General features: G+C 42.4%; 1 protein-coding gene across 1 annotated transcript; it reads left to right on the forward strand.

Moving 5' to 3' along the window:
* Positions 1-453: 453 nt before the first annotated feature.
* On the forward strand, positions 454-27,604 carry polr1f (RNA polymerase I subunit F). The gene is made up of 4 exons (XM_080216435.1): positions 454-697; positions 9,730-9,871; positions 12,021-12,229; positions 25,521-27,604. Exons 1-4 carry the CDS (start codon positions 456-458, stop codon positions 25,900-25,902), a joined length of 975 nt encoding a protein of 324 aa, XP_080072561.1. The 5' UTR covers positions 454-455; the 3' UTR covers positions 25,903-27,604.
* The last annotated feature ends 289 nt before the right edge of the window (positions 27,605-27,893 follow it).

Below are 27,893 nucleotides of genomic sequence, written 5' to 3' on the forward strand. Positions count from 1 at the left end.
ATCGTTTATTGATGTCATGTGGAGTGAATTGAATTGGCTGAAGGCTGGCACCCGAGATGCTCGGGACCACTGGAGGTGGCCAAGATGGATCATCCACTTGGCACTTCTGGCTGAAGATAGTTGCAAAGACTTCAGCATTATTTTAGACAGCTGATGTTTTATGGAGGATGAAGAGTAGGAAACCAGACAGGGCAGTTTTGGAATATTGAAGCTTTGCAACACAGGAATTAACATGGCTGATATAGTTATGTTTGTTTGACATTGTACTTTCTATGATTTTAAATGGGATATTATCCAATGATCGCAATTCCCTCCCCGCTCTCTCTGACACAATGGGGGCAGCGCCACCCCGCGGCGGAAGATGGTATGACAGCGGTGCTGGAAATTCGCTTTAGCGACACTTGGCGACAGCGCCGTGTCTTTACGGCACGTGGCTTTACGGCAGCTGCAGCAGCATGGCGATGTCAGGGGAAGCGGCGCAGACGGAGAGGCCGCCGGCGGTAACCACAACCCCGGCCCCAGAGGTCGGCCAGCAGCTCTCCTTCCCACAGGCCTGCGCCCTCATACCGAGCCCGTACTCGTGCCTGGTGCTGGAAACCTGCCGCAGGCACATCGCCCTCTCCCCCCTCTACCTGAAACGGCAGAAATCCGGCATCGAGAGGCAGCTCCGCACCGAATTACACCGATTCTCCGAGAGGTGGGGGGGATACGGAAGGGGGCATGGGGGGGGGATGCGGAGGGGGGATACGGAGGGGGGGATATGGAGGGTGGTGGGGGGATACGGAGGGGGGGATACGGAGGGGAGGATATGGGGGGGATACGGTGCATACGGAGGGGGGGATACGGGGGGGATACGGTGGATATGGAGGGGGGATACAGAGGGGAGGATTCGACGGGGATACGGTGGATACGGGGGGGGGGGGGATACGGAGGGGGGATACGGAGGATACGGAGGGGGGGTGGGGGGCACGGGGGGGATACGGAGGGGGGGTGGGGGGCACGGGGGGGATACGGAGGGGGTGTGGGGGGCACGGGGGGGATACGGAGGGGGGGTGGGGGGCACGGGGGGGATACGGAGGGGGGTAGGGGGCACGGGGGGGATACGGAAGGGGGTAGGGGGCACGGGGGGGATACGGGGGGGGAAGGGGGCACGGGGGGGATACGTGGGGAGGAAGGGGGGTTGAGGGGGATACGGGGGGGATGGTGGGGAGACGGAGGGGAGGTATGGGGGGGAGAGGGAGCGGGAGGGATGTGGGGAGGGGGGACACAGAGCGGGGGGAAGCGAGTGGTGGGAGCGGGGTGGACGCGGGCTGGGGGGAGGCGGGAGCGGGGGGGGACGCGGGTTTCGGGGAGGTGGGAGCGGGGGGGACGCGGGTTGGGGGGAGGTGGGAGCGGGGGGACGCGAGGTGGGAGCGGTGGGGACGCGGGTTAGTATTGATTTTAAAATGATCATTGTGCTTGAAAAGTCATATTGATAATTTATGGTAGAAAGAGGAAATGCAGAGGACACTATTGGACCTTAGAAAAATGGAAGACTACCGGAGAAGAACATGAAAAGTGGGAGGAGACAGTACATTTTCTCAACCCTGTTCTTCCATTCAACACCATCATTGCTGATCTTCAATCTTAACTACTTTCCTGCCAACTTCCCGTATGCCTTTGATTCCCCTAGAGACCAAAAATCTGATCATTTCACCCATAAGTATATTCAACAATGGAGCATCCACAACCCCCTGGGGAGGGTATGCCCATGATTCAAAACCTTTGAGTGCAATAATATTCCTCATCTTAGTCCTAAATGATTAATCCCTTATCCTTCAACTGTGCCCGTTAAAAAGATCTGCATTTCTATTCTTAGAACCAAATTGATTAATCTCACAATTTACCACATTAGACTCCATCTGTCATTTTCTTGCCCACTCACTCAACCTGCAGTCTTTCTAAGAAAATTGGTGTAACATTTGCCAACTTTCAACTTATTGGGACTTCCCAAATTGAAGAAATTTTTCAAAGTCATTGCCAGCGTGCCCACTTCTTCACGTTTTTCATCGTGTTAAACACTGCGAACATTGAAACTGTGGTACACTTGCAGTTCCTGGTAGATTCTGCCCTCCTTTATGTTGGTCCCCTGGCTTGGTAATGGTGGGGTGAGGAATACGCTGGGTCATGTAGTGGCCTATAATTCTACTGCCATTGAAATGTTTAGTTTTGAGCTGCTAAATCTGTTCTGATCAAGGCCTATCTCTTCTGACTTATGGAAGCTCCTGAAGCCCTATAATCACGTCGGCTTTCCAAATTTTATGGTTCTGACTTTTCCTTACACTCTTCCTTCACCCAGCTATTAATGTCTGTGCCTTCATCCTTCAAGACCTCATGCTCAGTAATTCCTGCCTTAAACTCCCCTGACATTTCACCAACTCTGCTTTAAGGCCCTCCTAAAATCCTGCTCTGTGATCTAGCTTTTAGTCACTCCTAATATCTCCTACCTTGCAGAGTCTTATTTTTATCTCCTGAACAGTTGAATCGTTTGCAATGTTATTCTGCACAGCAAGTTGTTAAATCTTTCACTGTTTATAGGCTAACACACAACCTAGAAGAGTCAGATTAGTGACAGTGACTGTAATTTATTAATCATAAAATTCTGTTTATCTTTAAACTACTGTGCTGCAGTAAGATTGATGTGCTATATAACATAGAAGGAGTAAGACATTTGGCCCTTTGTGCCTTTTCCAAAATTCAGCAAGATTAATAAGGCAGCTGTGATTGTGGCTTCCACTCCACTTACCTGTCTGCCTCCCTTATAGATCAAAAATTGTCTAACCTGATTTTGAATGTATTCAATGATGTAGCTTCCTCTACTCTCTGGGATAGAGAATTCCAAAGATTAACAATCTTTTCAGAGAACTTACTCATCTTTTTAAATGGGAAACCCTTACTCTGAATCTGTTCTTTTGTTCTATATTCCCTAGAAGTGTAATAGGATTAACTCATTTTTCAAAACTTCATTGAGTATACACCATCCTGCAAACTCTTTCCTCAGAAAACCGCACCATTATCCCAGCAACCTAATTAGTGAACCTTAAATAAGGAGACTAAAACTGTTTGCAGTACTCTAGATGTGGTCCACCAAAGCTCTGTTCGAAGATCTGTCTCCTTGTACATTCTATCCCTTTGGTAATAAAGGCCATTCCACTTGCGTTCCTAATCACTGGCTGTAACTACATTCGAACTTTTTTGTGATTCATGTACACAGACACCTAGATCCCTCTGCAGTCTTTCGCCATTTAAATATTTTATTTTTCTATTCCTACCAAAATGGATGATGTCACATTTTCCCACATTATACTCCCACTTGCAAAATTTTTGCCCACTCAACTCTCACATATGTAGAACACTTTACACACGCTGTCATCCTTACAGCTTGTTTTTCCATTCATCTTTATATCATCAGCAAATTTGGCTATAATGCTCTTTCATTCACGTCATTAACATACATTGTAAATATTTGCGACCCCAGTATTGAAAATGACTATTTATCCTGAGTAATTCTGTTAGCCAATTTTCCGTTCATGTTGATAATATCACCCCAACACCATGAGCTCTTATGAACCTTTTATTTGGCAGCATATCAAATGTCCTTTGAAAACCTAAATGCATTACATCTACTGGTTCCGCTTTTATCACCCTTGCTTATGATAGCTCAGAGAACTTCAAAAAATGTCCGACAAAATTTCCCTTTCACAAAGCCACATTGAACCTGCTTAGTCGCATTATGATTTTCTAAATGTCTTGCTTATTGGATTAAAAATGCTATGGATATTCCCATTACATTAGATTGAATAGACTCTTCGCAGAGTGGGAGGGCATCGCGAGGGCACTCCATGATTATAATTTATATGTTGATAGTGATTGGCTGCCCATTATACCGCAACCCTGGAGGAAAATTGGGGAGGGTGCATAAAGGGAGGGTGATTGTCATTATTTATTACCAAAAGTTAAAATTATCCCCCATGTGGAGCAGTTAGCTCCTATCCACAGATTTATTGTAGACATACAAATATAGAATCGTAAAGTCTCTGCAGCGGATTATAGTGCAGAAAGAGACCCGTTTGATCTATTGAGCATGCACCAACAACAATCCCATCCAAGCCCTAATCCTGTAACCCTGTATATTTACCCTGCTAGTAGACACAGAAGGATAATATAGCAAGGCCAATCAATTTGCCCCGTACATGTTTGGAGTGTGGGAGAAAACTCATGCAGACCTGGGGAGAATGTGCAAACTCCATAGTCAGTCACCCAAGGCCAGAATTGAACCCAGATCCCTGGCGCTGTGAGGCAGCAATACTAACCATTGCCACCATGGCTATATGTTGATATCCTCCGTTTTGTTATTTATTCAGTGATGGCATGGACATTGCTGACAAGACCAACATATATTGCCTATCACATATTGTCCATGAGAACGTGGTAGTGTACCAGCTCCTTGAACCGCTGCAGTCCATATGGTGAAGCTGTTCCCACAGTGCTGTTAGGTAGGGAGTTTCAAAATTTTGACCTGATGATTACAGAATGTGATAATGGATGTCATTTCAAATTAGGATGTGGAGGAAGAAGGGATAGCATTTTCAAGCGACTACTGCCCTTGTTCATCTAGATGCTCAATGTCATTAATTTTGGAAAGTGTTATCAAAGCAGTCTTACATTGTTGTAATGCGCCCTGGAAATGGTGCACACAAGATCATTTTGCAATGTTACAGGCTAACGGGGAGTATTGCGTTCCACTCTGGGCTTCAACTTCTACCTTGTAGATGGTAAAGAGGCTTTGGGGAGTCAGAAGGTGAAGCCCATGAATAAGTGCAACTTGACAGTTTTATCGCAGAGAGTAGGTTGATCGGGTAGTAATTGGCTGGATTGGCTTGCCCTGCTTTTTGTAGACAACTAGGCAAATCACCACTATGTTGAGTAGATGTCAGTGTGTTAAGTGAATGGGAATAGCTTGGCTCGAGGCAAATTTGGTTCTGGCGTCTTCAGTATTACAGCCAAGAGGTTGTTGGGGTTCATAAGTCTTTGTTTTATGCAATACCCATCAGTTCCTCTATTACAGAGAGTGAACTGACTAAAGACTGCTATCTGTGGTAATGGGAACCTTGGGTGGAGGCTGAAATAGATCATCCTGCTGTCGCTTCTGGTAAAGATGGTTACAAGTCTTTTGTACTTGTGTGCTGAGCTCCCCTGGGAGTTCATATGCACAGATATTTGAAGGTGGCAAGACGTATTGAGAGTGTAATTAGCAAAACATGGAATCCTGTGTTTCATAAAGTGAGGTGTTAAGTATAAAGTAGGAAAGTTATGTTGAACCCATATATAATTTAGATTAGGTCACTACTTAAGTATAGTGTCGACTTCTGGTCACTACACTTTAGGAAGAATGAGAGAGACTTTGAGAAAATGCAGAAGAGATTTATCAGAATTGTTCCAGTGATGAGGGAATTTAACTATAAGGTTAGATTAGGGTATCTAGGATTATTCTTGAAGCAGTGATAATTTGAGGTGCACAAGATAATGATGGGTTTAACTACAATAGACAAAAGCAGGACAAATCTAACCCGGCCAATTGTTGCCCAATCAGTCTACTGTTGATTATCAGTAAAGTGATGGAAGGGGTCATCAACAGTGCTATCAAGCAGCACCTGCTCAGCAATAACCTGCTCAGTGAAGCCAGCTTGGGCTTTGCAAGGATCACTCAGCTCCTGACCACATTGCAGCCTTGGTTCAAACATGGTCGAAAGAGCTGAATTCCAGAAGCGAAGTGAGAGTGATGATCCTTGACACCAAGGCCACATTTGACCGATTGTGGCATCAAGAAGTCCTAGCAAAACTGGAATCAGTAGACATCAGGGGCAAACTCCCACTGATTGGAGTCATACCTGGTACATAGGAAAGTGGTTGTTCTTGTGGAGAACCAGTCATCTCAGCTCCAGGAGTCCCTCAGGGTAGTGTCCTAAGCCCGACCATCTTCAGCTGCTTCATCAATGACCTTCCCTCCGTCATAAGGTCAGAGGTTTGGATGTTCGCCAATGATTGCACAATATTCAAAACCATTTGTGATGACTCAGATACTGAAGTAGGCCATGTTCAAATGAAACAAGATCGGGGCAATATCCAGGCTTGGGTTGACGAGTGGCAAGCAACATTTGTGCCACACAAATGCCAGGCAATGACCTTCACCAAAAAAAAACACTCTAACCACTACCCCATGACATACAATGGTGTAACCATCAGTGAATCCCACATTGTCAACATCCTTGGGGTTACCAGAAATTCAATTGGACTCGCCACATAAACACACTGGCTGCAAGAGCAGGTCAGAGATCAGGAATACTATGGCGAGTAACATAGAAACTAGAAGCAGGCGTAGGCCATTAGGCCCTTTGAGCCTCACCTCCTGACGCCGGAAAACCTGTCCTCAATCTTCAAGGCACAAGCCAGGAATGTGATGGAATTTTCCCCATTTGTCTGGATGGGTGCAACTGCAAAAACACTCTAAGCTTGACACCGTCCAGGACAAAGTAGCCCGCTTGATTGGCACCACATCGACAGACATTCACTCCCTCTACCACTGAAGCTCAGTAGCAGCAGTATGTATTACCCACAAGATGCACTACAGCAATTCACCAAAGATCTTTAGACAGCACCTTCCAAATCCATGATCACTTCCATCTAGAAGCACAAAGGCAGCAGATACATGGGAACACCACCACCTGCGAGTTTCCCTTCAAGCCACTGACTGTCCAGACTTGGAAACATAGTGCGAAGGAATGGCAATATCTGGGTTAGAATCCTGGAATTCCCTCCCAATCTGGGTCAATCCACACCACATGGACTGCAGTGATTCAAGAAGGTGGCTCACCACCACCTTCTCAAGGGCAACTAGGGATGGGCAATAAATGCTGGTCGGCCAGTCTTGCCCATGTCCCCCCAAGAATGACAAAAGCAGTTCCCAATAACTGATGGGACAGGGGATAAGGGCACATATTTAAGGTTTTGGGCAAGAAATGCATAGAGAATGTGAGAAAGGAGGTTTTTATGCAGTGACTGGTAACTCAATCACTGGAACTTACTGCCATAAGAGTGATAGAAGTTGAGACATTGGTTTCAGAAGGAAATTGGATGGACAGTTGAGGGAAACTTACAGGGCTATGGAGATAGAGCAGAGGAATGGGATGGTGAACCACCCTGGCCTCTGCGCTGAATGTCTCTGTGTCATACAGATTATTTTTATGAAATTCCATAAGACATTTGATGAAGTCCCTCTTATGTTAGCTATAGCTGAAATCTGTGGAATTGAAAGCAAATCCCAATGTCAGGTAACAACTTTATAATGTTTGAGAAGAGAGGGCTGATTGGTTGGCACTCTGGCAGTGGCACTGCCATGAAAATTGCACCAGTTGATAGTGAGTGACAGTTTATTGCCAAATATTGTTTGAAATTTAAACCAGGCAGCTTAACTCTGGGCAAGGGTTTGCCCTGAGGAATAAGCCACTGAATTGCTATCACTTAATTTGTTTAACTGAAACGGTGCAATGTGTGTCCATGTTTTTTTTGTCTCCAAAGAACAGGATCCTGTGTATTAATAAATGTAGTTTCCAGTAAACGCAAATGCACCACATTGCGAGCTCAATTGATAATCTTAAATTGGATGTCAGAGTAATTAGCACACTAAAGATTGTAGAACCACAACCAATGTTGGATACTGTGTTTTAAGTTTTGCAGGCACAGGCAGGTTGGGTGCATAGAAACATAGGAGCAGGAGGCAGCCATTTGGCCCTTCGAGCCTACTGCACCATTCATCACGATCAAGGCTGATCATCCAATTCAATGGCCTAATCCTGCTTTCTCCTCATAACCTTTGATCCTATTTGTTCTATATCTAGCAATCTCTTGAGTACATTCCATGTTTTGGCATCAACTACTTCCTGTGGTAGTGAATCATCACTCTTTGGGTGCAGTCTACTTTGCCCATTGTAAACAGCAGAAGGAACATGCTATTTGATACAATCCACAGGTCTTTGGGACATACTTTCAGTGGACCATTGTTGTTTCCCTGACGTTGGTCACCTTGCCATTGTCCTGATGAGTGCATGATGGAAAGTTTTGACAAAATGATGCTTTTCCACAATATTCAAAGCTCTAGACTAAACAACTATTTGAATTGACAAACCTGGTAAGTGGATTTCCACGTAAGCAAATGTGGGGTTATCCACTTTAGACTCTTAGACGACCTGACAGGATAGTTTCTAAATGGTGAAAAGCCAGAAACAGTGCAGATCTAAATTTATTCCTCAGCCATATCACTAAAACAGATTACCTGATCATCAGTCTCATTGCTGATCGTAGGACCTTGTGCACAAATTGGCTGATGCTGTCTCTGCATTAGAACAGTGGCTCCAATTCAAAAGTACTTCACTGTCTGAAGGGCTCTAGAACATCTTGAGATCATTGCAGGAACTTTATAAATAGAAGTGCTTTCTTTCTAACATTTTGGAAGTCAACTGTTGATTTTCCAGTTGGAAAAATAAGTAATGATTCATGTTTTGATTTCCTTTTGGTGCAGACATCACATGGATATCCGCAGCTGGGAAAAAACCCTAAGTGCCATAAAATTGCCCATACGATCTGTGCTGCATATGTTATAATTAGATGTATGAAGTTAATTAAAAGGCAGTCATTTTATCTTGGGTTCAGATAATTATTCAAGATCACGAGTTTCAATCTTGCGGTTTCTGATCTCATCTGGAACCCTTAATGAAATGATTGCCTGAAAGGAAACCTATGATTCTATTATTCACTGTATAATTCACATCAACGTTTAATTAGATGTGGCTTAGTGAAGAAAGGAACCACCCAGTTTAGTATTAAAGTGTATCATACAGAAGATCCAGGTGTGATTCCCAGTCTGTATTGAGTTAACAGCTTTCAGCAGCATACAGCAATGTTGTTATGGTTGGCCTAATTTTGTAATCAGGAGAGGAAAAATGCTGAAGATGACCAGTATGTAGGTGACAGGTCAGCTGTTATGCCATTCACAGTAGATTGGTCTTCGTCACATCTCATGATAAGTGATCATTTTGGTGAAGTTACATCAGCCTGGGATTCAGTACTTCACGGTCAGGAGGGATGAGGAAAATGCACCATTGAATTGAGTACCCTGACCTGTGGTTACTTCCACTGATTTTATCAGTGGTGCCTTTGTCCCAGCAGATGTGTTTGATGATTTGGCCAAAACTGATTTTTTTGGCTATGCTGTGGAAAAGCATCATTTGGGAATCACATAATTTGTAGAGTCCATTGTACTTGCCTTTCATACTTGCAATTTCAGTTTCTGCTGAACATTTTATAATTCATTGAATCCCCCAGTGCAGAAGAAGCCAGCTGGCCCATTGAATCTGCACTGACTCTCTGACAGAGTATCTTGTTGGAAGTGAATTGTTTAAGCTTTAAAATTCATCACGTATGCTGCACCTTCACTTATCTCTTTACAAATTTATAGTATTATCAGGAAAAAAATTATTTCAGCCATTTCCATTCGGATAAAATGCCTGTCTTTGGTTAGTTTGGAATTTTTATAAATGAGCTTCTGAATCCTCAATGCAATTATTGTGTCTTATGTTTTTACCTAACAGGTTCTGTGGAATGGATTGTATAACCTCTTAATGTGTTTGTTAGTCTGCAGGGTGTCCCAGTCGCTTTTGATAAAGTCAAATTAATTGGTGAATTAGGCGATATCTATGATGACCAAGGATATATACATCTCAACATTGAAGCAAACTTTGTTATCTTCAGGCCTAAAATTGGACAGAAGCTGGTGGTAAGTTTAAGTTTCATTGAGGATGGGAAAGGAAAACTTGAAATGTAAATAAATTGCAGGCACTGAGAAAACAGGCCAAGATTATATGGATTAAAAAAAACATTTAAATTTGGGATTTCTTGAGAAACACATTTGAATTTTATGACTTGAGCCAGGCAAGATATTGTCAAGAAAATAGGTTTTAGGAATAGATTGTTTCAGTACTAACTAATTTTGATGACAATGTTGGACAAGGAGCTATTTTGGAGTGTCAGACAAGTTTGGGAATACAGGTCAACAAGGTTGTTGAAAGAATCTCAGATTTGCTTGAGCACAGCTTCATTTCCTAAAGAAATAGGAATGAGACCTATTGGAATTAGATAATACATTCAAAATCCCTGACTATTCTCAACCATCTGTAGGTTTACGGTGAGACAAGTGTTGAAGTCCTAGTCTCATTATTTGTCTCTATCAGGGAATGAAGTCATTGAGAAGAATGGATAACCATACAGTTCATACATTAAAAACAGTGATGGACGAATGAGCTTTTCTCATTGATTAAACACTTGTAATATTTTATTGATTGCAATTTGGTGGATCAGCGTGTGCATGTACCAAGATTCTGAAACGGGGAAAGGATTTCCTATTGCATTTTGAATTGTAAGTAATCCAATTGCTCCTATTCAACTAAAGAGAACCAAAGTTTGAGGCAATTGCTGTGTGTTAGTTTGACTGTTCCTAATGGCTTGTTTAGCAGTACAGGCAAAAATATGGAAATATGAATACTGCCCTCCTTTCTATTTTTGGAATGTTACTGGAAAAGATTTTTTAAGAAGATGAAAATAAGTCACTCAAAAATTAGGGTGCGGCAAAAGAGAATTAGTTTGCTTAGTAAAAGCAGGATTTCTTCCAACTTGCCGATTTTTCAGGATATGCACTTAAAGTGCAGAGGGCACAGTTTTGAGGGAATACAGGTTCCATAAGATTGGAATAGTCAAGTTTAGAAATGACAAAACTGAAGGTTTCAGCTGCAGAAGGACTGAGACAAGTAGGGAGGCTGGCAATGTTATGAAAATTCAGGTGGTTGGTGTTGGTGATTGCAATTAAATGGGATCAAAAGCTTGGGGTTGAAAAGGATGCAAATATTGTATATGGTTTTGTTCATCTTGCGACAGTCATTTGGGAGGGGAAAGGAATTGCAAGTGAAGGTATGGAATTTGTAAAGAGGGCTGAAGATGATTTTGATGTTTCCAACCTTTAACTTAAGAAAATTGAGGCTCCTCGAAGACTGAATCTTGGCCTTTTAAGAACATAAGAAATAGGAGCAGGGGTAGGCCATCTAGCCCCTCGAGCCTGCCCCGCCATTCAATAAGATCATGGCTGATCTGTCGTGGCTCAGTTCCACATTCCCGCCCTCTCCCCATAACCCTTAATCCCCTTGCCTATCAAAAACCTATCAACCCGCGTCTTAAAAATATTGAGCGAGGCAGCCCCCACCACTTCAACGGGCAGAGAATTCCAGAGATTCACCACCCTTTGAGTGAAGAAGTTCCTCCTCAACTCCGTTCTAAACCGCCCCCCCTTTATCTTGAGGCTGTGCCCTCTAGTCCTACTGTCCTTTCTGAGCAGGAAGAGCCTCTCCACCTCTATCCTATCCATCCCATTCAACATCTTATATGTCTCAATGAGATCTCCCCTCATTCTTCTAAACTCTAACGAGTACAAGCCTAGTTTATTCAGCCTCTCCTCATAGTTCAACCCCCTCAACTCTGGAATCAGCCTAGTAAATCTTCTCTGCACTCCCTCCAAGGCCAAAATATCCTTGCGTAAGTGCGGCGACCAAAACTGCACACAGTACTCCAGCTGCGGCCTCCGGTAAATATGAAGGCGTTTGTCTTAAAGTTAACTTGAAACAGAATGTTTTGTTCTGCAGTAGATGCAGCCTTTCATTTTTTTCAAAAACTGTCACCATCTTCAGCCAACAGGACAGTGTAGTCTGGGCCATAGACTTTCACAAGCACTATCAGACTGTTATTTATACTGAGAGTGCCAGTATCTTTTAAAAAGGAACCTAAAATTACAAGTTGATACTTTACTGATACTTTCTCTGCAAGGATTTTAAACACTTGAGGATAATAGGTTAATCACTTTATCTGCTGAATTTTTTCAGGGTATTGTGAATAAAGTTGCCCCCAGTCATCTTGGTTGTCTGGTACATGGATGTTTTAATGCTTCGATACCCAAACCACATCAGGCAAATGGAACTTGGCCAGATTTTGCAGTAACTGTGGGCGATAGCCTAAAGTTTGAAGTTCTGCAGCTGGATGCTGATGTTGCTGGTGTACTGTGCATTCGAGGACGGTTGAGTAAAAAGTACCGGTAAGTATGCTGTTATGTAGTGATGAAACATTTTGACAGAGTAGGTCAGATTTAGACTCAGACTTTTTGGGATGTGATTCCTTTGTGTTAAAACCGGGAGAATGCCTCCTTTCCACCGTAATTAATGACCTTCCACAAAATTTCCACTTTTCAAAGCCAGTTTTCTGCAATTTAATTTCATTATTAAGAAAAGAGAATGGACATTCTTGCCATTTATTTTACTGTTTAACCTCATCTCTCCTATATAAGTGCATTGGCTGTATTGTCAGTCTTTGAAGAGTGATAACTTCATCTACCCGATAGCTTATGACTTTATATGTAACCAATGTAAATGCAAAATTTAATGATGCATAAAAAATGTAGGTTGACTCTTTCTCTGCATGTCTGCATGGGTTTCTTCCAGGTGCTCTGGTTTCCTCTCATAGTCCAAAGATGTGCCGGTTGGGGGATTAGCGAGGTAAATACGTGGGGTTATAGGGCTAGGGTCTGGGTGAGGTGCTCTTTTAGAGAGCTGGTGCAAACTCGATGGGCCGAATGGCCTCCTGCACTGCAGGGATTCTGTGATTCCAGGTCAATAAAATTAGTCTGTCTTCTGTAGTAAAATGAACTCCACAGGCCACATGCATATATCTGCCAACTCTGTTTGCATTTGTTCTCAGTGTTGCAAAAGCTTCATGAGGCAGTTAGAATATTGCACACAAAAGTACCTAGATTCACAAGCAATTGCGACTTTTTTAATGGGAAGCAAAATACTGCAAATGATGGAAATCTAGAAGAATAGACATGTCAGAAATTCACAGTTCAGGCAGTAAATGTGGAAAGAGAAACAAAGTTGACATTTCAGGTTGATGATCTTTTTCAGAATTGAAAAGGTTAGAGATGGAACAGGCATTAAGTAAATGCAGAGGCAGGAGAAAGGGGGATGATATCAGGGAGGGTCTGTTGCAGGTTGGAAGGCAGGAGACATTAAATTATAATGGATGAAAACCTAAGGCAAAAGGAGATGGGACAAATAAGGATGGGTCTTAAAGAAATGGAAATAGATGTCATCTGTAAAAAAACAGGAACTGAGGTTATGATCTGAAATTATTGAATTCAGTGTCAACTCCAAAAGGCTGAAAAGTTGTTACTTGAAAGGTGGGATGCCTTCACTAAGCTTTAATGGGAACATCATAGCAGGCTGAGCTCAGAGATTAAAGTTGGGAATGGGTGGAGAATTGAATTGACAGAAGCTCACAGCTATGCTTGTATACTGAATGGAGGTGTTCTTCAAAGCAGTCACCCCAGTGTAGAGAAGACTGCAGTTTGAGTGGGCACTACTGTGTAATAAATTGAGAGAAGTACAAGTAAATCACAACTTCACCAGAAAGGAATACTTGATGGAGGAAAAGGGGCTGCAGAAGAACAGGTGTACTTTCTGTACTTCCATGGAAAGGGAAGCAAATGGGAGATCTCAGATGTGACTGGAATTGATGAGTGTCACAGAGGGAATAATCCCTTTGAACTGGCAAGAAAGAGAAGGTATGTTTGGTTGTGGCATCATGTTGGAGGTGGTGGGAATGGTAGATGATGATCCATTGAATGTGAAAGCTGATGAGTTGGCAGATGAAGTCAAAAATAACCTTATTGTGGTTCTGGGAGGCAAAGGAGAGGTGAAAACAGGAGTGTGTGAAATGAAATTAACACTTGAGAACTCCACCAACCAGAGTGGAGGGGAATCCTCCATGGAGGAGAGAAGAAACATAGTAGAAGCACTGGTATGCAAGGTGACATTGCCAACACAGCTTGACAGAGAAACTGGGAGAATGGAATAGAATCTTTGCAGATCGTGCGGTGGAAGGAAGGAAAATCAAAGTAACTTGGGGTTAGTGGCCTTGTACTGGATTACTATACTAGTTGATTGTCTATTTCCAGAAATGAAGACAAAAATTGAGGAGAGGAAGGGAGCAGTCAAATGAAAAACACTAGCTAAATGCAACGTCTTTCATTTTATGCCATAGGAAGGGTGGAAATTAGAATTTGCAATCACACTCTGACTCCTCTATTCTCGACCTCCTACACTGTTCCAATGAAATTTAACCAGAGTTAAAAGAACGGCATCTCATTATTCAGTTACGCATTTTGCAGCCTTCTGGGTTCAACATTTAAGTTCATCAATTTTGAATCATAACTTCTGACCACGTTTGTTCCAGAGGGCAGATGTTGATAATGATTCTGTTGTTACCACTTACAAAAGATGGGTCTCAATGGCATTTCCTTTGAATTATTATCTACTATTTCCCCCCAGCAAATGTTCCCTGCTATACTGCATTGTTCTATCATTTTCTATTTTTATACCACTTTGCTACCTTGTGTACCATAAGGCTATGTAGATTCAGGTATTGACTTCATCAACACTGGCAACCTGACATAGAATTTTGACCGGTTGACATCTTGATCAGTTTTAGCTTGCCAAGGTGAACAAAATGACTGTGGCAGAAAATGAAAGATGCTCCATTTAGATTGTGTTTTTCGTGACCTCTCCCAAAGTGCTTCACAGTCAATGAGCTAGGAAATGGAGCCGGCCAGTTTGAAAGATCTGTTTGGTAATGTCGGTTGAGGGATAATATTGACCAGGACTGTGGGAAAAACTCATCTGTGTTTTGTCAAACTAGTGTCATGGGATTATTTATGTCCCCTGAGTCATAATATTGCATCATTGATGCATTAACAGTAAAGAACCCCCTCTGATTAGTTATATGTGGTGGGCTTCATGGTTATGTTAGAAAATCTGTACTATTACTTGTAAATATTGTACACTTGCATGAAGAATTGTTGCAGAACCAGAAGTTTGTGAATATTTCAGCACAAACAAAATGCAAGAGTGATTGATCAAGAATATTATTTCAGTTAAATTGATTTTCATTGTAAATTCTATGCAAACTTTTAAGGATCAATTTGCGTCTTCTTCTTATGGCATGCAGCTGAGTTGCCAGTACCTAGAATGATTATGTAATGATCATTCTTTTGCTATAAGACTAAGTAATATATTCATTATAAAATGATTTATCGGTCAACTTCAGAAGAAAATTATTCCATAATAATTTTGATATTGCATCGAGCAAGTGTTTTTCCTTCATACACCCATACATTCCTTTTTAACAAAGGATGATACAGATTTTACTCTTCATGAAAAGGAGGACTGTCTTTGAAATTGTGATCACAGTTGTACTGGAGTAGCATTTGACTGATATTTATAACTGAATTTTTTGTCCATTAAAAATTATATGACAAGAATAAGAACATGACCAGGGATAGGCTGGACTAATCAAATGCATGGCTTATTTCCCGCATTCTACCCTCCATAAACGTGAAGTCACCCAAAACTCTGCTCATGTCTTAACTCGGAGCAAGTCCTGTCTCCTTATTGTACCTTTGTTTGCTGAGCTACATTAGCTTCCAGTCAAGCAGTATCTTGATTTTAAAATTCTTACCATTGTTTTCGGAATTCCTCCACGGCCTCGCCCCTAAATCTGTAATCTCCTCCAACTCTGCAGCTCTTAGAGCTATCTGCGGTCCTCTAATTTAGGTCTCTTGTGCATCCCCAAACATAATTGCCCCACCTTTGGTGACTGTCTTCAGTTGTCTAGGTCCCAAATTCTGGAATTGTCTCTCTATTCCTCTCCACCTTGCATTCCTTATTTAGTGTATTTTTTAAAACCTACCTCTGTGACCAAGCATCTTACCTAATTTTTAGTTATGTTCTTCACTGTTTAATAATGTTCAAAAACATTTTAATAATGTTGTTTAATAATGCTCCTATGAAGCACCTTGGATTGTTTTGTGTAAAAAGGTGCTAGAAAATACAAGTTGCTGAGTAGACCATACAGTGCCTCAGTTGGTTTGCCATTCAGTAAGATCATGATTGGATTAATCTTGACCTCATCTTCATTTTCCTGCCTGTTCCCCATAACTATGGACTCCCCTCCAGTTCATACTGAGGTAGTCCATTCAGCCCCTCAAACCTACTGCACCATGCCTGTTTTCTTTGTTACAAAATTCACATTCCCATCTACCCCTGATAACTTTTGCTTCCTTTGCCAAATAAGAATCCATCTACCTCTGCCTTAGAAATACACGATGCCTCCACAGCTGTCTAGCTAAGAGAATTCTAAGAATTCAGTACTCTCTGCGAAATCCTCTTCATCTCCTAAATGGGGCAGCGCCTTATCCTGAAATTATGTCTCAAGTTCTGAATTCCCTGATGAAATGCATTTTCAGCATTTATCTTTTCAGAAGCTTACATATCAATGAGATTACCTCTCATTTTTCTAAACTCCAATAGGAATAGGCCCAATCAGACAACCACTTTGTCCCAGGACAACCTTATGAACCTTCCCTGAACTGCCTCCAGTGCAAGTTATTTAAGTAAGGAGATCAAAGATGTATACAGTACTCCAGGTGTTTTTCATCAATGCCTTGTACAGTTGAAGAAGGCAGCCTATTTTTAGCACAAGCCCTTGCAATAAAGGCCAACATTTCATTTGCTTTCCTAATTGCTTGTGCTTAGAACCATAGAATGGTACAACAAAAAAGGCCACTTAGCCTGTGGTGTCTGTGCCAGTTCTTTGTAAGAGCAGCTGAGCCAGTTTTACCCTCTACCATTTTTCATAGCCCTGCAAAATTTTTACTATTCAATTCATTAGTCAATTTTTTTTTGAAAATCAAACTTGAACCTGCCACCATCATACTCACTCACTCACCCTCTCACTCACTCACTCACACACACACACACACACACACACACACACTCACACATACATTGCATCCGCATAATTGAAGTCTTTCAACCCCAGAACTATAGTAAATCTGTTCTTCAACTTCTTAAATACCATCACATCCCTAAAGTGAGGCACCCAGAGTTAGACACTACTGCAGTTGAGGCCAAACCAGTTTTATAATGGTTCATGGGTAACTTCCTTGCTTTTATATTTCATGCCACTTTTTATGAAGCCAGAATCCTGTATGCTGTCACTGCTTTCTCAACATGCCCTACCACCTTCAATAATTCACGCACATATATCCCCAAGGTCCTTTTGTTCCTGCATTCTCTTAGTTTTATATTCCCTCCATGTTCTAACGAACAAACTATTCATCTGCCAAGAGTCTGCCTGTTCCATCAACTGGTCAATGTTCTCTTGAAGTCTTTCACTATCCTCGCAGCTCACATAATTTCCAAGTTCTGTGTCATCAGCAAGTTTCAAAATTGTGCCTTATACATTCAAATCTGGTTTGTTAATACATATCAAGAAAAGCAGGGTCCTAATACCAATCCCTTGGGAAGACCACCTATATATTCTCCACTAGTTCAAAAACAACATTCACTATCATTCTGCTCCCTGTCACTCAACTGACTTCATATCTATGTTACATTGTCTTTTTATTCAGTGGGTTTCAATTTTGCTGACAAGGCTGTTTGTGGCACTTTATTAAATGTCTTATGGAAGCCCACGTACATCACAGTGAGTTTTCCCCATCAACCCTCTCTGTTGCCTCATCAGAAAAGCTGAACCAAACTAGCTAAATTTGCCCATGGCAAATCCATGCAGGTTTTTAAACAATCCACCTTTTTCCAAGTGTCTTAATATAGAACCATAGAAAATTACAGCTCAGAAACAGGCCTTTTGGCCCTTCTTGTCTGTGCCAAACCATTTTTTGCCTAGTCCCACTGACCTGCACTTGGACCATATCCCTCCACACCCTTCTCATCCATGTACCCGTCCAAGTTTTTCTTAAATGTTAAAAGTGACCCCGCATTAACCACTTTCTCTGGCAGCTCATTCCACACTCCCACCACACTCTGCGTGAAGAAGCCCCCCTAATATTCCCTTTAAACTTTTCTCCTTTCACCCTTAACCCATGCCCTCTGGTTTTTTTCTCCCCTAGTCTCAGTGGAAAAAGCCTGCTTGCATTCACTCTATCTATACCCATCAAAATCTTATACACCTCTATCAAATCTCCCCTCATTCTTCTATGTTCCAGGGAATAAAGTCCTAACCTATTCAATCTTTCTCTGTAACTCAGCTTCTCAAGTCCTGGCAACACCCTCGTGAACCTTCTCTGCACTCTTTCAACCTTATTTACATCTTTCCTGTAACTAGGTGACCAAAACTGTACACAGTGCTCTAAATTTGGCCTCACCAATGCCTTATATAACCTTACCCATAACACTCCAACTTTTATACTCGATACTCCGATTTAAGAAGACGTATAAGATGATGAATGGGATGGATAGGATAGAGGTGGAGAGACTCTTCCCGCTCAAAAAAGACAGTAGGACTAGGAGGCACAGCCTCAAGATAAAGGGGAGGCGGTTTAGAACGGAGTTGAGGAGGAACTTCTTCACTCAAAGGGTGGTGAATCTCTGGAATTCTCTGCCCGTTGAAGTGGTGGAGGCTGCCTCGCTAAATATTTTTAAGAAGCGGGTTGATGGGTTCTTGATAAGAGAGGGGATTAAGGGTTATGGGGAGAGGGCGGGAAAGTGGAACTGAGCCACAACAGATCAGCCATGATCTTATTGAATGGCGGGGCAGGCTCGAAGGGCTAGATGGCCTACTCCTGCTCCTATTTCTTATGTTCTTATGTTCTTATGAACATAAGAAATAGGAGCAGGAGTAGGCCATCTAGCCCTTCGAGCCTGCCCCGCCATTCAATAAGATCATGGCTGATCTGTCGTGGCTCAGTTCCACATTCCCTCCCTCTCCCCATAACCCTTAATCCCCTCTCTTATCAAAAATCCATCAACCCGCGTCTTAAAAATATTTAGCAAGGTAGCCTCCACCACTTCAACGGGCAGAGAATTCCAGAGATTCACCACCCTTTCAGTGAAGAAGTTCCTCCTCAACTCCGTTCTAAACCGCCCCCCCTTTATCTTGAGGCTGTGCCCCCTAGTCCTACTATCCTTTCTGAGCGGGAAGAGTCTCTCCACCTCTATCCTATCCATCCCATTCATCATCTTATACGTCTCAATGAGATCCCCCCTCATTCTTCTAAACTCTAACGAGTACAAGCCTAGTTTATTCAGCCTCTCCTCATAGCTCAACCCCCTCAACTCCGGCATCAGCCTAGTAAACCTCCTCTGCACTCCCTCCAAGGCCAAAATATCCTTGCGTAAGTACGGCGCCCAAAACTGCACACAGTACTCCAGCTGCGGCCTCACCAGTGCCCTATACAGCCGCAGCAAGACCTCCCTACTTTTATATTCAATCCCCCTCGCTATGAAGGCCAGCATCCCATTTGCCTTCCTGACCACCTGCCGCACCTGCAAGCTGGGTTTTTGCGACTCATGCACAAGGACCCCGAGGTCCCTCTGCACCGTCGCCTGCTGCAGTTTTTCTCCACGTAAGTAATAATCCTTCCTACCATTATTCCTACCAAAGTGGACCACCTCGCACTTGCCAACATTAAATTCCATTTGCCAGTTCCTGGCCCATTCGCCCAGCCTATCTAGATCCTTCTGCAGACTCTCCACACCCTCCGCGCAATTTGCCGTTCCACCAATCTTCGTGTCATCAGCAAATTTCGACACCATACACTCGGTTCCCTCCTCCAGATCATCTATATAAATGGTAAATAGCTGAGGCCCCAGCACCGATCCCTGGGGCACTCCACTAGTCACCATCCGCCAATCCGAATAGCACCCATTGACCCCCACTCTCTGCCTCCTATTTGACAACCAATCCTCTATCCACGCTAACACCCTACCCCCAACTCCATGTCCCCTGACCTTCTGCAATAACCTCTTGAGGTACCTTGTCAAACGCTTCTGAAAATCCAGAAAGACCACATCCACCGGCTCTCCTCTATCCACCGCCCTAGACACATCCTCATAGAACTCCAGTAAATTTGTCAGACACGACTTCCCTTTAACGAAACCGTGCTAAAGGCCAATGTACCAAAAGCACTCTTTACGACCCAATCCACCTGTGATGTCACTTTTTGGGAATTCTGTACCTGTATTCCTAGATCCCTCTGTTCAACTGCACTCGTCAGAGTCCTACCATTTATCCTGTACATTCTACTTTGGTTTCTCCTTTCAAAGTGCAATACCTCACATTTGTCTGTGTTAAATTCCATTTGCCATTTTTCAGCCCAATTTTCTAGTTGGTCCAAATCCCTCTGCAAGCTTTGAAAACTTCCCTCACTGTCCACTGCACCTTCAGTCTTTGTATCATCAGCAAATTTGTTGATCCAATTTACCACATTGTCATCCAGATCATTGACATAGATGACAAACAACAATGAACCCAACCCTGATCCCTGTGGCACACCACTAGTCACAGGCTTCCACTCAGAGAAGCAATCCTCCACAACCACTCTCTGGCTTCTTCCATTGAGCCAGTGTCTAATCCAATTTACTACCTCCCCATGTATACCTAGCGACTGAACCTTCCTAACTAACCCCCCATGAGGGACCTTATCAAAGACCTTGCTAAAATCCAGGTAGACAAATCTACTGCCTTCCCTTCATCCACTTTCCTGGTAACCTCCTCGAAAAACTCTAATGGATTGGTTAAACATGACCTTCCACGCACAAAGCCATGTTGACTATCCCTAATAAGTCCCTGTCTATCTAAATATTTGTAGATCCTATCCCTTATCACACCTTCCAATACTTGCCCACCACTGACGTCAAACTTACTGGCCTATAATTTCCCAGATTTTTTTTGGAACCTTTTTTAAACAACGGAACAACATGAGCCACCCTCCAATCATCCGGCACCTCCCCCGTGCACACTGACATTTTAAATATGTCTGCCAGGGCCCCTGCAAGTTAACTACTAGCCTCCCTCAAGGTCTATGGGAATACCCTGTCTGATCCTGGGGATTTATCCACTCTGGCCTCAAGACAGCCAGTACCACTACCTCTTTAATCTGTAAAGGTTCCATGACCTCCCTACCTGTTTGCCCTATTTCTGTAGACTCCATGCCTGTTTCCTCAGTAAGTATGGATGCAAAAAAAACCATTTGGTATCTTCCCCATCTCTTTTGGTTCCATACACTGTCTACCACTCTGGTCTTCAAGAGGACCAATTTAATCCCTCACTATCCTTTTGCTCCTAACATACCCAATAGAAGCTGTTTGGATTTTCCTTCACTCTGTCTGCCAAAGCAACCTCATGTCTTTTAGCCCTCCTGATTTCCCTGAAGTAGCTTCTTGCACTTTTTTATACTCCTCGAGCATCTGATCTGTTCCTTGCTGCCTTTATGTTTCATACAACTCTCTCTTCCTCTTAATCAGCGTTACAATCTCCCTTGAGAACCAAGGTTCCTTATTCCTATTTACTTTGCCTTTAATCCTGACAGGAACATACAAACTCTGCCCTCTCAAAATTTCTCCTTTGAAGGCCTCTCACTTTCCATTTACACCCTTACCAGAGAATAGCCTGTGCCAGTCCACACTTCCCAGCTCCCTTCTCATTTCATCAAATTTGGCCTTTTTCCAGTTCAGAACTTCAACCAGAGGACTAAATCTATCCTTATCCATGATCAGGTTGAAACTAATGGCATTATGATCACTGGATCCAAAGTGTTCCCTCACACTCACATCCATCACCCGCCCTAACTCATTTCCCAATAGGAAATCCAATATCGCATCCTCTCTAGTTGGCACCTTTATATACTGATGTAGAAAATTCTCCTGAACACATTTCACAAACTCTACCACGTCTCTACCTTTCACAGTATGAGAGTCCCAATCTATATGTGGAAAATCAAAATCCCCTACTATCACAACTTTGTTTCTTGCAGTGGTCAGCTATCTCTCTGCTGATTTGCTACTCCAATTCTCTCTGCCTATTAAGTGGTTTGTAATACAATCCCATTAATGTGGTTATACCTTTCCTGTTCCTCAGCTCCACCCATAGGGCTCCCTTATCTATCCTGCCTGAGTACTGCTGTAACATTTTCCCTGACCAACAATGCCACCCCCCCACCCCCTTCCCTCTGTCTCTATCACGCCTGCAACATTGAGCTGTCAGTCCTGCCCCTCCTGTAGCCAAGTTTCACTAATGGCTATAATGTCATATTTCCACATGTCAATCCACACCTTCAGCTCATCTGCCTTCCCCACAATACTCCTGGCATTGAAATAGACACACCTCAAAAGATTATTTCCATCACACTCAACCCTTCCATTTGTGATTTTGCATGAACTAACCTGCCTTTTTACCCCCACTCCACTATCTGCTCTGGCATTCTGGTTCCCATCCCCCGCAAATCTAGTTTAAACGCTCCCCAATAACACTAGAAACCTCCCTGTAAGTATATTGGTCCCCTTGTAGTTTAGGTGTAACCTGTCTCTCTTGTACAGGTCCCACCTACCTCAGAAGAGGTCCTAATGATCCAAGAATCGGAAACTCTGCCCCCTATACCAGTCACCAGTTCCTCAGCCACGTGTTCATCCGCCCAAGCATCCTACTCTTACCCTCACTGGCACATGGTACAGGTAGCAATCCTGAGATTACTACCCTCGGGGTCTTGCTTTTTAACTTCCTTCCAAGCTCTCTATACTCTCTTTAGGACCTCCTCACTCTTCCTACCTACATCATTGGTACCAATGTGTACCACGTCATGTGGCTGATCACCTTCCTGCTTTAGAGCGCTATGCACGTGATCAGAAACATCCCTGACCTTGGCACCCGAGAGGCAACAAACTATGCGGGAATCTCTGTCCTGACCACACTATCTCCTGTCCATACTTCTGACCATCGAGTCCCCTATCACTACCACTCGCCTCTTCTTCCTTCCACCCTTTTGCGCTGCAGAACCAGACTCAATAGCAGAGTTCTGGCTGTCACAGCTTGTCCCAGGTAAAGCATCCTCCACAACAGTATCCAATTCAGTATACCTGTTTTGGAGGGGAATGGCCACATAGGAACCCTGTTCTGCCTGTCCTTTCACATTTCCATTCCTTCTCCTTACAGTAACCCAATTTCCTGTGCTCTGCTGCTTAGGTGTAACAACCTCCCTAAAGCTACTGTCTATATACTTCTCATTCTCCTGAATTAAACGGAGGTCATCAAGCTCTGTCTCCAGTTCTCTAACACGCTTTGCTAGCAGCTGCAGCTGGTTGCATCTCTTGCAGGTGTTGTCGTCAGGGATACCAGAGGTCTCCCTGATCTCCCACATCCTGCAAGAGGAGCATTCCAACATCTTGCCTGGCATTTTTTTTACCCTGAAAATAAAAAAAAACCTACTCTCGCCTCTGCCTGTTCTCATCGAAGCCCATTGAGCCAAAGCCCTTCAGCCTTCACTCTGCTCCCTCTCACTCCGCTGCCCGTTGTATAGAGTGGCCTGCTCTTTATAGTTCTCTTTCACCACTAGTTGGTGTCAGGCGCCTGAGCAGTTTTCCCTGTTTTAAAAAAAACTTCCGAAAGGACAAAAGCCTGCAAAAAAAACAACTTTAACTTAACGAATAAATAAATAAGAAAACACTAGCTGCCTTACCCTCAGCATGAAATCTCTCTCTCTCTCAAACTTGCTCCGGTCGCAACAATGAGGTCGATTCCCTAGGTGAGTGACTTTTATAGTAAAATAAAAGACTCAAACTCCCAGACTACCCGGGGCCCACTTCCAGTTTCCCAGTTAAAAATAAAACTTTTGAAAGGGAAAAAGCCTGCGAAAAGCTTTAACTTAACAAATAAATAAATAAAACACTAGCTGCCTTACCTAGGTTTATATATTCTAGATTTTTATTTCTAAAAGCTTTCCCACCACTAAGCTTAAACTGACCAACCTTGTAGTTGTTGGGTTGAACTGTATACCCTTTTTTAAACAATTTGCAATTCATCGGTCCTTGGGAACCATTGCCGTATCTGGAGGAAATTGGAAAATTATGGCAAGTGTGGCCAAATTTTCCACCCTTGCTTCCCTTCATATTCTTGGATGCATCTGATCTGGTGCTGATGGCCTCACAGTTTTTAAATTTCTAATATTTCTGTCGTTTTTTAGCTCATCTAGTGTTTCAACTGTCTCCTCTTTCACTATGACAAGGCAGCACCTTTTTCCTTGGTAAAGGCAAATGCAAAGTACTCATCTAGTACCTCAACCATGACATGGAATCTCAACTGTGCAGAAAGAGGCCATTTAATCCATCGAATCTGCACAGACTCTCAGAGCATCTCACCGTACCTTCTCGCCTTGTGGGAATATATACCTTGTCTAAACACAAGTATCTTCTGTTTACAGAGCCAATCATTGTGGACAAGATACTCAGATCCTTTTGTACCACCAACTTCTGTAGTTCTGTTTCTATTCTTCCTAGCAAAGTGAAAAACTTTCCACATCATACCCAACTACCAAATTTTTGCCTATTCACTTAACCTGTCTATGCCCCTTTGCAGACTGTATCTTCCATATATGTTGTCAGTTAATTTGGCTGCACTTTGACCCTTTATTCAAGCCATTGACATATAAATTGAAGTTAAATGTAAATTGCATTGTTAATTGCTCCCTAATGTACGCTGATGACCAGGGGTGTAATATTATTTTGCTAATATCACTGGACTATAAATGCAGGAAGCACAAGTTCAAATCCCATCATGGTAGTTTGAAAATGTTTTAAAGAAATAAATCACGTATTGGTAATGCTGACTTGTATTTTGATAAAAGCCCAATTGATTGTTGGAGAGTTGGTGCACACTCGATGGGCTTAATTGCCTCCTTCTGGATTCTATGATTCTATAATTTATTTGTCATTGACTCTTAACTGTCCTCTGAATTAATACCAAGCTAATACTCAGTGGTTTGAGAATTGTCTCAGCCTCCTTTTCTAAGTACATATCAGAAGGAGCAGTAAACATTAGTTTTCCTGCCAGAGAATGAACTTGATAAGAACCAAACTTGTGTTTTTCATTTCCAATGGAAAACATTACATTCTGAAAGATTTGGATATAGACAATGCAAGTTATAAACTGGACAGAAAATATTACTAAGAATGCTAGCAAGTTCATAACCCAAGGTTAAAAATAGACTCGACCTATTCTATAGAGTTTGTTATTGGCTCATTTAGTTACCAATTTAACCATATGGAAACTATTATTGTTCATGTATTCAGGCCCTCTATTTAATTCTAGAATTTTGAACATCTGCATGGGCCCCATGCTAGCTATGGAACAAAGCCAATGAGAGCTTAAGTATGGATAAATTTACTTATTGTTGTGTGACTGAGTTATGGTCAAAAACCAGAAATGTTGTTTTTGTATTGATTCATTTGATGTGCACTGAAATGATTTGTTGCTTTAAATCCCAGTGTGCAGGCAGCAAATGGTGTGGCCTCTGAAGAGCTGCTGGAAAAGAATAGTGAAAAACCAGATTATGAAATGGTAAGAAAGAAGAAAAAGAAAAAAAGTAAAAATATTGGAGAAGGGACAGCTGAAGAGGCTGCGAGCAATGAAATTTCAGACGAAAGTCTTCATAAAGATGGAATAGGAAATGCTGAAGTAATTTTAGACAGCAAGAAATCCAAAAAGAGAAAGCGGACGATTCTGGAATTGAATGCAGATACTGAAAACCATGGGACGGATGACAGTGATTACCGCAATGGCAAAACAAAAAAAAAGAAAAGAAAATTGTCTGATTCAGAAACCACTGATAATGCACAAGCACCAAAAGTCAAAAGAAGAAAAAAATGATAAAATATCAAAAACTGCTTCATCGGACTACTGCAGAGATGCCAAGATGCCTGACAACCTCGGTGGAAATGTGAAAAGGAAGACCATTCCAATCTGATAACAGATTCTTTAGAATACTGTTCATTGTTATATTTGGACAAATTAAAACTATTTATATTTCCAGCTCAGAATTCTCTTACTGGCCTATTTGTTAAAGTTTATAGTGGCCTAATATGAAACATTTATATCATACACCCCATATCACCAGCTATTATCAATGTTTCAAACACGAGAAACCAAATTTACCAAAATATGGGAACCAGAAGCAGTTAGGAATTTAATTGGAAAACTGAAATTTGTCTTGCAGAGAATTCCCATACCCTGACTTTTTGATTTGAGATTGACTCGTTAGATCATTCCTTTGTACTAAGTTGAACATGTGCTGAAACAAGTATTCTACAGAAAGTATTGATTTTTTTTGCTTGATGTTTGAGTTACGTAAAGGGAAATTTGGCTCATTCTCCCAAGGATTGAGTTAGATGTTAAGTACATAATCGTGTGTTATGATTTTTATAATTATTGGTTTTTGACTGAAGAAAAATTATTAAAAAGCAGCTGCGTGTAACTCTTTGTGCTTCTGCAAATTGCACTATTTATATATTTACAATCATCTAAGTGTTGTTACAAATTTGTGGTCAGCGGTTTACAGCATTTAAAAGCATTTTATAAATAGTTAATTATGATCGATACTTTACAGTTTAATCTTTGAAAATTGTCTCCAAGGCTGCTTCTATTTGCTAGTAACTTTTATTATCCAGTTATTCCTACCTGTCGTTCTCAGCCAGCTGTTTATTGATTTTTTAAAATATCTTAATGTTGGGGAAAGCTGAAGACTGGGACAGTGCTTTCCACGTTAGACCAATATTTCAGGCTAACTTGCAATGGAAAAAGGAATTTACAATATTCCCTGTTAATGATTTTGCCTATGGAGATCTCTTTTACATTGGTATTCTTTCTGTACCTAATTTTAAAGCAGCCATAAATACTAGTTAAGATTTTAGTTGGCAGTTTGTTTGTTGTATGCTTTGACAAAATGTTCTTTTTAAGAGCCCCGTCTACAAACGAGTGATCTACAATAGAATTATCAGAGAGAATAACATACATTGTGGCCTTTTCCTATCGTTTTATATTACAACAATGATTTTAATTTTGAATATGCATTGATTGGTCATTTCCTGTCTGATTACACTGATGAACTTGCTTAGTCAAAAACACAAAACAAAGAAGTATTTACAGTGCATAGTCGTATATTGGAATTCATGTGTCGTATACTGTAGCAAGTATACGTGTGTGTGTGTGTGTGTGTGTTTGGGAAGGGCAGAGAGGGGGGTGGAGGAGGGAGGGATTCTCCCAATCCGTTATGCTGCTCTAGCTGACTACACTGGAAATGTAGCACATTTCCAGCTGCATTTCTGGCATCATCAGCTCTGTACTAGAGCTGAACAAATTATTTAAATGATGATTTGCATCCCAGTTTCAGGTCTGGGACTGTGAGTGCCCACCCTGGTTGGGAGTGTTTCACTCCAGCGGGGTTTACAACAGCTTCACTAGTTGCAACCCAACCCAGCTGGAGTGAAGGGAGACTATGGAGGCCTCTGGCACTGCCCAAGGGGCAAAGTGACAATGCCCAGGAGTATCTTGGCACTGCTCACTGGGCATCGCAAAGGGGTTGGGGTCAGAAGGGGCAGGGCCTAATGGGGGGTGGGGGCAGGTTCCCCTGTCACTCTGCATTTGAGATCGTAGGCAGAGAGAGGTCAGCAATAGGGGCTGACCATTGAGGGAGGGCGGTGGGGGGGGGGAGGTGTACGGGTATGGATTGGGCCTGCCTGGGGTGGGATGGGGGCACTTAGAATGTTTTGGGAGAATTCCACTCGTGGTGTTCAATGTGTTGTGGTATTTCTTAATTGTTGCAAATTGTCTCCTATCACCACCACTGACAAACATAAGACACG

This window comes from Carcharhinus amblyrhynchos, chromosome 2, assembly GCF_965287045.1.
Source record: "Carcharhinus amblyrhynchos chromosome 2, sCarAmb.v2.hapA, whole genome shotgun sequence".
In the NCBI taxonomy this organism is placed as follows: Eukaryota; Metazoa; Chordata; class Chondrichthyes; order Carcharhiniformes; family Carcharhinidae; genus Carcharhinus; species Carcharhinus amblyrhynchos.